The 14,622-nt window shown below is 56.2% G+C and overlaps 2 protein-coding genes across 5 annotated transcripts in view; both read left to right on the top strand.

Annotated features, from left to right (window-relative positions):
* The window catches only part of UIMC1 (ubiquitin interaction motif containing 1), a 39,555-nt gene extending 31,283 nt beyond the window's left edge, over window positions 1-8,272 (top strand). For 2 of the 4 annotated variants that reach the window (XM_084215835.1, XM_084215834.1), the window contains exons 10-13: window positions 3,914-3,992; window positions 5,508-5,628; window positions 7,338-7,401; window positions 7,843-8,272. In XM_084215835.1, the coding sequence (XP_084071961.1) occupies window positions 3,914-3,992; window positions 5,508-5,628; window positions 7,338-7,401; window positions 7,843-8,096 (518 nt within the window). In that variant the 3' untranslated portion in view covers window positions 8,097-8,272. Of the gene's footprint in view, window positions 1-3,913; window positions 4,001-5,507; window positions 5,629-7,337; window positions 7,402-7,842 lie in introns of those variants that run through there. The other 2 variants (XM_084215836.1, XM_084215837.1) reach the window with 2 other exon arrangements.
* Window positions 8,273-9,164: 892 nt separating this feature from the next.
* HK3 (hexokinase 3) lies at window positions 9,165-14,488 on the top strand (the record flags this gene model as incomplete). The annotated part of the gene is made up of 19 exons (XM_084215771.1): window positions 9,165-9,262; window positions 9,387-9,539; window positions 9,671-9,707; window positions 9,785-9,947; window positions 10,261-10,409; window positions 10,567-10,701; window positions 10,808-11,087; window positions 11,167-11,350; window positions 11,520-11,675; window positions 11,795-12,028; window positions 12,117-12,421; window positions 12,499-12,638; window positions 12,776-12,895; window positions 12,981-13,076; window positions 13,199-13,298; window positions 13,421-13,604; window positions 13,676-13,831; window positions 13,987-14,220; window positions 14,347-14,488. The coding sequence occupies 19 exons, from the start codon at window positions 9,165-9,167 to the stop codon at window positions 14,486-14,488; spliced, it is 3,066 nt and encodes a 1,021-aa protein (XP_084071897.1).
* Between the last annotated feature and the right edge of the window lie 134 nt (window positions 14,489-14,622).

The following is a 14,622-nucleotide window of genomic DNA, read 5'->3' as shown; positions in this document are numbered from 1 at the left end:
TGGAATTGCTACTCCGCTGTTCTGGCTTGTTCAGAACAATCCCCCTGTAAGGAAACCAGCCTGGAATAAAAGGAATTTTGCTCTGTAATAATGGTTGTAAGCAGAGCAATGGGTCTGGGACAAAATCACAGTAATTTGAGTTTTCTATTGCCAGTTATTCTAGTATTTTCCCTGTAGAGACCAGGCTCTATTAGCCATAACAGTCTAAGACACTGTGTTGTTTGCACCCAGACTCTTTGCAGTACCACGGGCTTCCCAGGCTTGGGCAGAGTCCTGCCTGCCTGTGGGGCTCTGGCTTGTGGGGCCAATTTCCAACAGCTGTTGGAAGGCAACTGTCACCCAGAGGCCTCTCAGCTGCTGGGCTAGTCTGTGGGATTTGGGTTGAATAGGCAGAGATGATGTTCAGCTCTGAGCAGAGGCCAGACAGTAGCCTGGCACAGCTGTGCAGGTACAAAAGGACTCTGTTTCCAGGGCTGTTACCTTGGCATCCACCACTAGCACAACATCCACAGGTAAAGCTAATGCATGGGGAGAAAAAAGATGTGAGAGAATTGTCTTCTGAAGCAAATGCCAGCTCCTGTGTGGGTCCAGAAGCTGTTCTCTACTGCTGCAGCACTGTGTGCTCTTGGCTGGCTGCTGGCTTCCTCAGGAGCACAGCGACAGCCTTCTGTGAGAGGAAGTCAGAGTTCTGCCCTCTAAGCCATGCCCTGATCTGTTAAGAAAAGATGTCTTCAGTTTTCCTTTGGTGCACTGGATCAGGGGTTCTTAGTCTATCTTCAGATTTATTAATTAGACTTACTCCTGATGTCTCTGGAATTGCAGTCCTGCAAACTATAGCTGTCAGTGGTTTTCATTTTAATACTACAAAAGGATGGGTTCTTGCTGATTTTACCTCTCTTCTTCCTTCTTATAATCATGCACCAAAGTCTTCCAGTCTTAGGTCTCAGGAGGCCAGCTCAGTCTGGTTGATATCTAAGGGCAAGTTTTCAAATGAGCAGCTGGGCAAGATGAGCTACAGTTGCTTCCCCTACGTACATGGTCAACCTGGCTGGATGCCCAGACCACCACGTACCTGGGCAGCATGAAAATCTTATCATGAATTTCCACTTTCCTGTGATCTGAGTAAATAAAAAAGAAGAGCCTGATGTTGTGTTAGCCACTGTACCAGGCTGGGGAGGGCTGAGGCCCTGGGTTTCCAGCTCAGTGCCTGGTGTTAATTCCAAGTGAATGAGCGGAACTGTGGAATTTCTGTGCCAGCTCTCTCTTTCTTCATGCACTCAACTGAAGGGGCTCACTGGTGTGAGAGGGCTCTGCTGGAGTCACCACATCCATCTCCCACTGCTGCTGCCAGCGCAGGGATCTGCTGGTCTCAGTCTGGAAGGGAGTCTTGGCTGCAGCTGAGTACAGCAAATACTCTTGGGCTTTGTTACATACTCAATGCCTCTCACCCTCCCTCTATATCCATCCAGCATTCTCAGTTCCCAAGCGAGCCCAGGAAAATGAGGATTTGGTATATCCCTTCCTCCCAAAGGCTCAAATGCAGTCTTGATGCAGCTGTCAGTCTTCAGCAGCAGCACTGGTGCTGTTAAAAAGCTCTTGACATCAGTAGAAGTGGCACTGATACAGCAGAAAGAGTAATGAAATGGGTGCAGAGGCAAACTGAGAAGGGACAAGATGCCATGAGCCAGACAGATAGATCCTGCAGGGAAGTGGCACAGCTGGTGGTGAGCACAGGGAGCTGGTGGATCAGACTGCAGGTGGGCTGAGCAGGAAGGTGAGGAGCTCAATGGCTCTGACCTCACTGCTCCACATGAGGAGCCAGACCTGGCAGCCCCAGGAGGTGCCCGGGCTGAGTGTGCTGATAGCAAGGCCATACTGGGCAGGGTTTGCTGCTCTTCCCCAGGGTGAATGCTGGAGCCAAACAGGCCAAGAATGGCTTGTCAACCAGAAGAATTGCCGAGCGAGGGAAAAGGTTGTTCTAAGGTTATTCTTGAGCCACAGAGTATGTCTGACCCAGCAAAGAGCATTGCATTTGGGAGAGTTACAAGGCTCCTGTCACTCAAGCAGGTCAGCACTGCTCTGTGTTGGGGATTTTGCCTGTGGCAAGTCTTTTCCGAACCCCCTTCTTGGGGGCAACCAGCAGGTTTTGGCAGGGGTTGTGCCTCACCAGCTGGCCCTTTTCTCTCTCCTCTGCTGCTTCTTCCAGCATTGCAGCTGAGGGTCTCCTCCTGGGCAGCTGCAGAGCTAGTCCCAGACATCTCTAATGGGCCTATTATGCCAGATGTGTTCACTGGTTTTGGAAGAAAATAGAAGTGATTAACACCTGAGCTGGTGCACAAGGCTCGTTAAGGAATATTAACGAGCACACGCTGATTTGGAGAGCAGTTCTCACCACGCTGTCAAACACACGTGTTGGTTGGCTTGTTGGGAGGCCTGGGGGGTGGCCATTGTCGCCAGTCATCCTAGTCAGGCTGCCACTTCAAATCTGGGCCAGGCTATGTTAAAGAGAGGCGTTTGCTTTAGTTCCTGTGAGCGATGAGCTGTTGGTATCAGTCATCGCCTAGGAGACAATACCCACATCCCAGGAAGCCTTGAGCTGGTTTCTTCAGCATGGTTGTCTCCCATCAGCCCCAACAGCTCCTGAGCACTTCACAGCACGTTGCTGGTTGTTGTAGCTGCAGGTCAGTGATTGCTGCTGAAGGAAAGGCTGTATTGGATTGTGGAGAGATATTGGGGTTGCCAAACATGCTAGAAATGGGGTTTTGCTAAAACTCAGAAGAATTCTTTGTTCCACACAGAATTTTGTGCTTCGCTTTCTTTATCACAGATGATGTGCTAACAATAACAGGTTTGTTGTGCCTATACCTTGGAGTCAGACTTTGGCCCTCATGAGTATGGGAAGCAGCATCACCAAGCTGTAAACAGCTCCCTGCATTGTCCCCTTAGCCAGCATGCCTGAGAGCGCTTACTGTGACATCTGTTTTGGAGCTGGAGTCTTGAACGTCCCTGGTGAAGCAAGCTAAGCTATCTGAAATGTTCCCTGAGGATCTTTGCTGGTGGTATGTCAACAGGAATACGCTGAGAGGAACTCAACTGAAAGGGACAACACTCCAACGTGCTCCCTGCAGATGCCTGCAGAGCCAGTTGGGAAAGGCTGCTTGGGCTTGCTGGGGGAACAAAAATGGTTGGGCCCGTCATCAGCTGCTCAGCTGGGATCTCACTGGTTACCCACGTTTTGGAGCTTCTGGAGAGCAGCACTGCTCCTGCTAGAGGTCTTCATCCAGGGGACTGCCAGGGCTGTCTGTGGACAATAGCACCACCGTTCACATGGGCAGTGGGAAAGTGATGAGTGGGCTAATTGTTGTAACCTTCCCTTTCCAGTGTGCGCTGTGTCCCTTCCCAGCCAGGCTCTCTATAAAAGGTCTGGTGCCTCTGCACAGCCCTTGCCTCAGCTCTTCGTTCCCCTGAGCCCACAGCTGGCACTGTCCCTCCCTGCAGCAGGCACGGGAGCCTGGCTTGGCAGGGAGCTGGGCTGTGCTGCCAGAGCAGCTGGGTAACGCTGCTCTCAGGCTATCACACTGCTGTCATCAGCTCTGAAATTCCTGTAAACTACAGACTGTCAATCCAGCTGTTTCTGGCAAATTAGGTGTGAAGTGGTCAGCTGGCTCCCCAGCTTGGAAAACGTAAAGTTTCCAGTATCCCCCCAGGAAAAAAGGACGCTTGTCCAGCAACCACTTCTGCAGGAAAGAAAACCCTGCTTGTCCCAATCCACTGTTTCTTCACCTTTACCATCACTTCTGCTGCAGCTTTGAGTGGAAGTGATGGAAACTTGGTGCATTTGAGCATGATGTAGGGATGGTTTGGGGTGGATGGTAGTAACTCTTTTTGTTAATCCTTCCTGTTTTTCCTCCAGTGCTCACCCGGCGTCAGAGAGAGGCAAGAAATAAATCTGCCAGTGGTAAAAGCAGCCCACCGTCCTCAGACATTGACAAGTAAGTAGGTATGCCTGCTCCTCCCAGATTATTTCTGTGCTTCTGTACTAGCTTGGCTATGGATGTCTTTATTCCTGTACAAATGCTGGCCATTGGCCTTATTACAGTGTTTCCCTAAGAAATTGCTTTTCCTCATTGCCTCTTGTTGCAGTGCTGACTATATTTAAACTGAAGCAAGAGGAATTTGCTGTTCTCAGATTGTTTATTTTTGCACTGATTTCCTTTCAGCCCAATCCATGACGGGTCAGGGGCGCATGGCTGCTGGGGGGGAGCTGTTGCTAAAATGGTGCTAACTCAGCCAGTTTCTGATGGGAGGTTTGAGCTTGGTAACCCCGGGAAAAGAAGAGGCCAGGACATGGAGGCTGTCAACATGGCACCTGTAGTGATATTCTTAATTAAATTAGACTTTCAGAATAGCAGTGGCTTTGTTTAATCTCTCTCCATGCAGCCCCTCCTCCTGCCACCCACACAAAGCATCATAAGAGAGGATCTGACAGTAAAATCCCTGCTATGGAAGCAATTTTGCTGTTACAAACAGTGGATGGCAACATCACTAATGGAATTAGGCTAATTATAGAGAGGACAGCTTCTGTTTAGACACATTATCTGGGTAATCAGCACTGACTGGAAAGAAAATATGGGGAAAAGTGCTGCAGAGTTTTGCTCGATGGGGGCTCTCCATATGCATTTTAGAGCCTGGGGTGTTTCACTCAGAGAGTACCACTATCAAACTGAACACAATGTTGCTGGGGCTGGTCCCTGGGGGCTTTGTCTCTTCTTGGAGATAGTCCATTCCTGAATGCAGCTTCTCTCCTGAACAGCCAGTGTCCTCTTCTGCAGGGTTCAGTCCCTGCTGAGAGCTGGTATGGAAGTGAGTGTAGCTGTGTAAATCTATGCCTGACCTTCATCTCCTTTCACCCAGAATAATCTTCTTCCCAAGAATACTCGGTTGTCCTGCGTGAGCCTGAGCATCTTCCACCCAAACGAGGGGGTTTGAGAAACAAGCTGAGCCAACCCCCCAGCAGGAGCATGTGCTCTGCAATTCCTCTCCCTGCATGGCATGATGTAAAATGGAGACAGTGCAGAGAAAGGCTTGATTTACTAGTCAGACAAGTTCATCCAGCCCTGGTAAAATGTCTCTCTGATTTAACACACTTGGTTTGCTTTTCAGGCAGAATTTAACTCCCCTTTGCAAAGCCCTTGCACTTCATTTCTGTAGATTTTGACAGGGTGCTTTATGTCTGGGGAAAAATCAGTGGTGTTTGAGATAGTTAGATGAGCAGATTTGATTACTGTCCCGCTGCTGCAGCAGCAGGATACAGAGGAACAGGCTGGGAGAACTGATAATCACTCAGTCTTTGAGATTGGTGCTGGCCTGACCCCACTGGGCGAGACTGGATTTGGTGACACGTCTTCTCCACGGCATGGCCTGGAGGAGGAGAGTCACTGCTGGTGTCTGGGAGCCCGGTGCAGGGTGAATCCTAATGCAGTGCTCTGTCCTTTGCTGCCTGGCAGGTGTGAGAAGTGCTACCTCTGTAAGTCACTGGTGCCACTGCTGCAGTATCAGAGGCACGTGGACAGCTGCCTTCAGGCTGCTAGGCAAGCTCAGGGAACCAGGAGGCTGCGAAGAGCCAAGGTGAGGGGCGACCCTGCACACCATCCCGTTTGCTTTGCGCTGGGTGTGGGGCTGGGTTGGCAGCAGGAGCTGGTTCCCTGGCTGGCAGGGATGAGCTGACCTGGTGTAGGATTGCCTGTCCCTGTGGGGGCAGAACTCACTGCCCTCCTTCCCACGACGGTCTGCGAGAGCACGGACCGGTCCCAGGGGTGAGTTAATCCAGCAGAGCTGCCAGCAGCCTCTCCAGTGGGCAGGCAGCCAGGGCTGTCCTGCTGCCAGCCAGCACGGCCTCAGTCCTGCAGCCTTCCTCGGCTGAATGTCGATGGAGCGGAGGCCAGCGTCAGCATGACAAACCTATCTGGATATCCACAGGCCCATTCCCACGGGGAAGGCTTTAGAGCCAGAGCAGGGGAAATTGCTCAGTGCTGGGAGCGAGCAGCAGCGTCCCAGGAGAATTGTGGGGGAGTGAGTGTGCTGGAGGTGTGCTGGGTGTGGGGAATGTGCCTTGCTAGAGGAGGTGGGAGGGAGGAGCGTGGGTGGCAGCTGGCTCACAGTCACTCGCCAGGTGTTAGCCCCCACCATGCTTTTTCCTGCTGGTGGCAGTCCCAGGGGAGCACAGAGGGTCCTTCCAGGCCTTCCTGCTGGCTCCTGCAGGCAAAAGCCTCGTGCTGCAGCTTTGCCTGCACTCAGAAATGTGATTCACGGCATGAAGATGCAACATGATGTCTTAGTTTTCTATAATCCCTTAAATCCATCAAAGACCTCAGCCCTTTGGGGATTCAGATGCAAATGATGAGATTTCTGGTTGATGATTTTGGCTGGGATACAGCCAAGCACTGTGTTCAGAGTACTGCAGGGCATGGCTGCCCCTGCATGTGACCAGCTCTGGGGGGGGCTCTTTGATTCTGTCCCTGTGCCCCACAGCTGGCTGGTGTGTGGGTCCTGCAAGCAGGCACAGGGTATGGGGGAAAGTCAGGGGGCTCTTTGGGAAGGCTCAGCAAGACTCTCTTACCTCTGGCCCTGTCTTTTACTGGAGTGGCAGCTCACTGGGGAAGCCTGGGCATTGGCTGGGCCATTGCAAAGCTTCCTAATGGCACAGCTGGACTTGCAGTTTCCTGCAATGGCCCACTTTGGGGTAATTTCAGCTCCAACACCATAGCTGGGATGCCACTGCCTTCCAGAGCAGTTCTGGGGGCAGGGAGCAACCAGCAGAGAGGACTTTGCTGGGCCAGTGAGGCTCAAAGCAGCCAGGCCAAGTGGTCTTCCCCTAGCATGTGTGTCCAGCATGGCTGCATCTTCCCAGGGACAGAGAGAGGGCACAAGATGTGTTCCTTGTCTGGCTGTACCCTGCAGGAAGGCCTTTCCCTCCAGCACCAAGCACCAATACCCTTGGACATGCAGTGCTGGGGGATGTGTTCCAGCTGTGTCAGAGCCCCTGATGCCCCCTTTTATCACAGCCCTGTGCTTGCTGGCTGGGCTTGGGGACAGCATCCTGTACCCTGGCCTCCCTCTTTACCAGGTTCTGCTTGATTAGCTGCTCTCTGCTTCCTCTGCTTGAGTTGGGCTGGGCACAGAGCAGTGCCCTTCCCACGGGTGGCTGGAGGCCCTGGATAAGCAGCAGTCCCTCTGACTGACCCTGAGGGCTGGGGGAACAAGTGCCCTCGAGGCCATCCTGGCTAAGGGCTTCCCTCGTGGCAGTGCTGTGATGGTGGTTCTCCTCTCTTTGGCAGGACACTGGAAGGCAGGGGAGAGGACTCCTCAGGATGCTGGAGCTCTCGGAGAGCAAGTCTGAAGGTGGAAACTTTCTATTCCAGTCTGGCTGGGTCAGGGCTGCTTTTCCCAGCTCTCCCCTTTTGTTCCTGGCTTGGCCTGGGCTGTTCTGGGAGAGTAAATTCCCCTTGGAAGGGTCTGTTCTTTCTGAGCAGAGCAGGGGACTCTGGGCTTAGCTGGCTGTCAGCATTCCCCAGCTGGCTGCACACATTCCTGCCAGTACCCACTGGATGTGTGCCCACTGGACTCACACCAGAGCCCTTGCAGGAATGGGGGTGTACTCTGAACCATTGCACCAAGACATGGCCAGCTTCCTGGGGGATGTGGGAGGCTTCTGCTGCCCCTGTCTGTTCACCAGTGCTTCCCTCCATGGATCCAAGGTCAGGAGGAGAAGAGGGGGGAGACATGCTTTTGGCCGCACCCGTGGCTCACAGGAGGGCTGACATGTGCTTTTTGTCTCCACAGGTGCTGACGCAGGAACTCCCCTCACTGGATTAGGAGACCAGCAGTCGTCTCCCACACTCTCAGCTGTTGATGGGGAGCCGTCGGCAGACAGCCCTATCTCCCTTCAGCAGCTTCCTTTCCGTGGCTCCCCTGCGAAACCCGGCATCTCCTTGGAAGCCATGGATGGTGTGGTGGACTCAGGGCCATGCATGGCTCTCCATGCAGGCAGCCAGCAACGGCCCAAAGGCTGCCGCCGGAGAAGGCACAAATTCTGAGGGTGGCAATGCTGCAGGGACCCCCGGCGGCTCCCTGTGCCCCAGCGAGGGTCTTCTTGGCACTGTACCCCTGCTTCACCTGCAGCCTTTGTCTCCTGCGCCCCTTTTATATGTTTTATACGACCTGTGCTGGGAGCGCTGGGTAGAGAAGTGACTGTGTGTTTTATAGGTGCCTGTGCAGCTTTGCTCTCTCTTACAGAAATGGAAATATATTTATGTATGTTTTTATGAAACTGCAGCACCACGGCAGAGCTGTGCTGGCTTTCTCTGGGGAATGGGAGGGCACTGGAGGGAGGAGAGAAGAAGCAGCAGACGGTGGGTCCCAAATCACACTGCCAAGGGCTTCTCCTGGAGCTGGGGTTGGTGGGGGAGGCTCGGGGCCAGAGGGCTGCAGCAGCACAGCCCTAACATCCCCGGCCGGGAGTGGCAGAGGGCACCTTGGTGCCAGCTGACAGCCGCAGTCAGCGGACGCAAGGACCGGAGGAACCACGGCCGCGGTGTCCCCGTGTCCTTGGTGCTTTCCCTGTCCCCGGGTGGCTCGGCTGTACGTCCGCTCCCCAGGGCAGTGGGGCTTTGCGGCTTCGCACCGGGCCTTGGAGGGATCTGCTTCCCGAGAGCATCTCACGGGGAACGGGGGAGGGCGACCCATACCTAATTAATGGCACGAGCTGGTGCGGAGCTCATTAAACCCCGGGCTTTAAACGGCGCTACCGCCCGGCCGGGAGCGCGGAGCGGCCCCTCACGCGGGTGGGGCCCCGAGCGGCGCCGCCCATTGGCCGCGGCGGGGCCGGCTCGCGGCGGGGCGACCAATGGCGGGCCGGGGCGCGGCTGTTGCCAGGGGGACAGCGGCGGCAACGGCCCCGCTCGCGCCGGCACCGACCGAGGCCCCATAACGGCCCCGCACACCGGCCGCGGCCACCACCGGCCCCGCACACCGCCCCGGCCACCACCGGCCCCTACACCGGCCCCGGCCACCATTGGCCCCTACACCGGCCTCGGCCACCACCGGCCCCGGCCCCACACCGGCTCCAAACACCGGCCCCAAACACCGGCCCCTGCCTTGCCACCATGGGCAGCCGCAGCACCCGGCCCACATCCCAAAATGGCCGGCCCGGCGGGGCGGACAGAGCAGACCAAGGCCTGGGCGCGCAGGAGCAGGACAGCCGGTACGTGGACCGGTCAGCGGCTCCTGGTCTGCCGAGACTGCGGTGGGGCCGGGGAGGGGCCGCCAGGTTCCCCGATGCCTCAGGCTGTTGCAGGGGAGAAACATCAGTCTCTGGCCTCTTGCAGGTCGTGGGGACCCTCTGCTTCCTCAGCCCCTCAGCTCGGCCCTATGACCGTGATGGGGCAGAGCCTCCTCCTCCACGACCGCAGAGGTAGTGTGAAGGTACTGAACAAGGACGAGAATATGGACCCCTCCTTGGGCATGGACATAGACAGCAGGTGGGAGCAGAGCTGGGTACAGGCCCCCCAGCCCCACTGTGTGCCTGGACAAGGGCAGGCATTTGTCCTGTCCTGCAGGCCAGACCTCAGTAGGTGACATGCCACCTCCCTCCATGCAGGTCAACAGGCAGTCTGAACCAGCGCCGTGATAGTTCCCACAGCACACCGGTAAGGCCTATCCCTGCTCCAGTCGTAAGTTCCCTGCCCTTAGTCTCTGCACCTCTGCCCTAATGCACCATCCCCAGATACAACGAGTCCTGCGAGCACTCAGCATCCCTCTGGAGAGGCTGCATGTTATGAAGGGCCACATGATAGAGGACATGTGCAAGGGGCTGAGCCGCCAGACACATGCACAGGCCAAAGTGCGGATGCTTCCCACCTACATCTGCTCCACTCCCAACGGCACTGGTAAGGTAGCCCAGCCTGAGGATGAACTGTTCTGCTACCGGCAGCCCTGCACACCTCACTGGAGTTGACCCTGAGGATGCTGGGGAGGGGTAAACCACTCTTGGATCAGTTATTGGGTCCATAAGCTTCTCTGCCACTCCCCAGCACAGGGTAGTAGCCAGAAGCTTGTTCCCTTGGCCCCTCTGAGAGTTTCAGGCTGTCAGGAGCTTCCCCCATGGGTCAGTGACTGTCCCTGGGACAGGGCAAGGAGCAGATTTTGGGAGATCTGCCACAGGGAAGGCCTCTGCATGACACTGTCTCTGTTTCCCCATAGAGAAGGGCAACTTTCTGGTGGTGGAGCTGTGCCAGACCCAAGTTCGGATCCTGCTAGTGACCCTCTACGGAGATGGAAACCTGAGCCCCCAAATGATGTACAAGATCTATGACCTGCCAGAGGGCATCACGCAGGGCGAGGGGGAAGCGGTATGATGAGGCCATGGCAAAGGGTGGCTGGTTCTGGGCTGGCCAGCATCACAGAGGCTCGGCAGGGCACTGGGCTGGTGTTGGAGCTCGAGGCTGCCTTTTGCAGCCTGGGTACTGAGCAAGGCAAGCAGCCCTTACCCCCATCATGACTTTGCAGCTCTTTGACTTCATTGCACAATGCGTGACCCAGTTCCTGGCCGAGACCACCAGCTCTGACACCAACGACTCTGATCCATACCTCCCCTTGGGCTTTGTGTTCCCCTTCACCTGCCGGCAGACGCAGCTGGACAAGGTGAGGGGGAGAGCCCGTCCCAGGCTGTGACCACAGCACAACAGCAGTGGGGAGAGGAGCCATCCTGGTGCCAGAGGTCAATGGCTCTGCCACATTTTCTCCACAGGCAGAACTCCTGTCCTGGTCCAAGGGCTTCAACTGCAGTGGCGTGGTGGGGAAGGACGTGGTGGAGCTGCTGCAGTCAGCCATCGATAAGCAGGCTAAGCCAGAGAAGGAGGGGGAGGCCAGTGGGGGAGGCGGTTGGCTGCGGAAGAACAGGAAATCCTCTCAATCTGCTTCTAGCCAGTCCCGCCACGTGGAAGTTGTTGCCCTGATGAATGACACTGTGGGCACCATGATGACCTGCAGCATGGAGGGGAGAGCCTGTGAGGTTGCCATGGTTGCAGGTGAGACTTGGGCATGGCGCATGCCATGGCGGTGGTGCTGGGGGGGCCCTGCTCGTGCTCAGCCCCCTCACTCCTGCAGACAAGGGCTCCAACTGTTGCTTCATGGCTGAGGCGTACCTGGTGGAAACAGCAGAGGAGACCAGCGGGCGGATGTGTGTCAACACTGAGTGGGGCTGCTTTGGCGATGATGGCACCCTGAATGACCTCTTCACACCCTTCGATCAATCTGTGGATGAGGAATCTTCCAACCCTGGGGAGAAGAGGTGCTCTTTCTCCCCCAGAAAGGACAGGCTCCCCATCTGTCCCTGAACATGTCAGGCCCCATCAAGAGGAGCACACATTCCCCTGCAATGCTCCTGGTTCCTCGTAAAGGGCCAAGGGGTGCTGCTAGGGAGGTGCAACTGACTCCCATGTGGGCTCAAACTCACATAGGTTTGAGAAGATGGTGGGCACCCTGTACCTGGGGGAGATTGTCAGGCATGTGCTGATTGCCCTGACTGCTGAGAAAGCTATCTTCACTGGAACCGATGCTGCTGTCCTGAAGGAGAAGGGAGTGTTCACAATGCAGCATCTTCTGGAGATTGTCAAGTAAGTGTCTGAGGACCAAAAGCTGCTGTGGGTAGGAGGATGGGGGGTGATCAATGGGTGTTCCTGGCTGCGGGCTGGTGAACCTGCAGGTTGCTGCAAGGCTGTGATCTGCCTTCTAGCAACGAGGATGGCATAACTGAAGTTAAGAGGATTCTGGAGGCGCTGGGGCTACAGCCAAGCGAGCGGGATTGTGGCCGGATGCAGCAGATCTGCCGGGCAGTGGTGGGGCGTGCTGCCACACTCCACGCCACTGGGCTGGCTGCCATCCTCAGCTACATGTGCCAGACCCGGGATTTGGAGTCGCTGATGGTCAACGTGGGGGTGGAAGGAGAACTGTTTACAGGCTACCCCAGGTGATGAGGAACACAGGGCTCCCAGTGGGGGGCTACCCCAGTGGAATGCCTCACACCCAGCCCATGCTATCCTCTTCATCCTGGGCAGGTTTGAGGAGATCCTGCTGAGTGTGTCAAGGCTACTGGCCCCTGAGTGCATGGCCACCATCCTGGCCTCGAGAGATGGCTCTGGGCGGGGGGCAGCCATGGTGACAGCAGTGGCTTTGCGCCTGGCAGCCCAGCGCCGTGCGGTGGATGAGGTGCTGGGCCCGCTGCGGCTCAGCCGCGATGACCTGGTGAAAGTCCAGACACTGATGAGGGAGGAGATGGATCGGGGCCTGGGTAAGGAGACCAATGCCAGTGCCTCTGTCCGCATGCTGCCCACCTACGTTAGTCACACGCCTGATGGCACTGGTAAGGGACAGGGACACTGGCAGTGGGGTGCTGAGGAGGTTGTGGCCCTGCTAATGCACTGTGCTGGCTCTCTGCAGAGAAAGGCGACTTCCTGGCGCTGGACCTGGGGGGGACCAACTTCCGTGTGCTGGTGGTGCGCATAACAGGGGATGGCATTACCATGGCCAGCGAGATCTACGTCATCCCAGTTAACATCACGCAGGGCAGTGGCGAGGAGGTGAGGCTGAGGACCTGTGACCAGTGGCTGGGGCAAGGGCCTGGGAATTGCCTCCTAACTTGCCATGATAGGGCTGGGAGAGGTCCCCCCAGGATTGCCCCAGCCTAGGCCATGCTCACCATGCTCACTATCCACAGCTCTTTGACCACATCATCGACTGCATCATAGACTTCCAGACAAAGCAGAACCTGGTGACACAGACGCTGCCTCTCGGCTTCACCTTCTCTTTCCCCTGCAAGCAAGTGGGCCTGGATAAGGTGAGAGGGTGGCTCCAGCACCAGGATGGTGGGAAGGACCCCATGATATGTGCTGCCTTGTCCCCTGATCTGGCTGCTGTTGCAGGCATTGCTACTGACCTGGACCAAAGGCTTCAGCGCCTCAGGCTGCGTGGGACAGGATGTTGTCCAGCTGCTGCGGGACGCTGCCAAGCGCAAACGGGTAGGGAATGTCTGGTGGCCTGTCCCTGTCCCCAGGGTAGGGGGACCTGCATCCAGGCAGTGTCAGTCCCAGGAGCTGTCTGTGTGCCACTAGACCACGTGTATCCATCTCCTATTTGGCAGCATTTAGGGATGCAGGTGGTGGCTCTGGTCAACGACACGGTGGGAACCATGATGGCCTGTGGTTATGATGACCCCAAATGTGAAATCGGCCTCATTGTGGGTAAGGAGCACCCCTGCACTCAGGAGGTCCCCTGTCTCCTCAGCACCCCTCTACCCCCCATGGCATGGCCACATGCCTCTACCAGACCTGCTATGGGGGTGACACCAGCGTGGGGCCTGCAGGGACAGGGACCAATGCCTGTTACATGGAGGAGATGAAGAACGTGGGCACTGTGGATGGGGACCAGGGCCGCATGTGCATCAACATGGAGTGGGGGGCCTTTGGAGACAACGGCTGCCTAGACCATCTCTTCACCCACTTTGACAAGGTGGTGGATGAAACCACCATCAACCCGGGCAAGCAGAGGTGGGTGAGGGCCCTGGGGCAGAGGGAGTGGGAGCGGGTGGCTGTGCCTAGCTGAGTTGTGCCTTGGATAGGTTTGAGAAGCTCATCAGTGGCATGTACCTGGGCGAGATTGTGCGTCAGATCCTGCTGGTAATGACAGAGAAAGAGCTCTTGTTCCAAGGCAAACCCTCCCCCAAACTCCAGACCAAGGACATCTTCAAGACCAAGTTCCTCTCTACCATTGAGCTGTGAGTGTTGGGCTCCTATGGGTTCCCTGAACCCAGGGTGGGGGTATCAGAACAGCAGGTGAGGAGCCCGGCTACACAATGTGGCACAGACAGGGTGATGGGGACAGTGATGGGGATGGGGACTCTGCTGCTAACAATGGCATTGGTTCGGACAGCAATGGGCTGGCCCTGCGGCAGATACGGACCATCATGAACGAACTGGAGCTCGATGCCAGCTTCGAGGACTGCGTGCTGATGCGGGAGGTGTGTCAGACCGTGTCCCTGCGCGCGGCTCAGCTCTGCGCTGCTGGCTTGGCTGCTGTGGTGGAGAAGATGCGGGAGAACCGGGGCATGGACCAACTGTCTGTCACTGTTGGGGTGGATGGCACCTTGTACAAGCTGCACCCACGGTGAGTGGGGCCAGGGCAGCAGGCACCCATGGGGCATCCTTGCCCTATGAAGCGGTCTGTAGTGGGAGGCATGGTGTGCATAGGGTGGGAGCATCAGTCCTCACCCTCCCCTTCCATCCTGCCTAGCTTTTCCAGCAATCTCCAGGCAACACTGAAGGACCTGGCACCCAACTGTAATGTGACCTTCATGCTATCAGAGGATGGCTCAGGGAAAGGGGCTGCACTCGTGGCAGCTGTGGCCGATCGTGCTGCCAACGTCATGGAATAGTCACCATTCCAATAAAGATCTGTGGTCTGCATCTCCAGCTTCTGGGGGGATCATGAGGGGCGTGGGGCAGCTCATGGCTGGGCACAGGCCCACGTAGCAATATATATCGAATTTATTTACATTCACGTCCGGCA

This window comes from Fringilla coelebs, assembly GCF_963513975.1.
Source record: "Fringilla coelebs genome assembly, chromosome: 15".
Lineage (NCBI taxonomy): Eukaryota > Metazoa > Chordata > Aves > Passeriformes > Fringillidae > Fringilla > Fringilla coelebs.
This window is presented reverse-complemented; position numbering and strand designations above follow the sequence as displayed.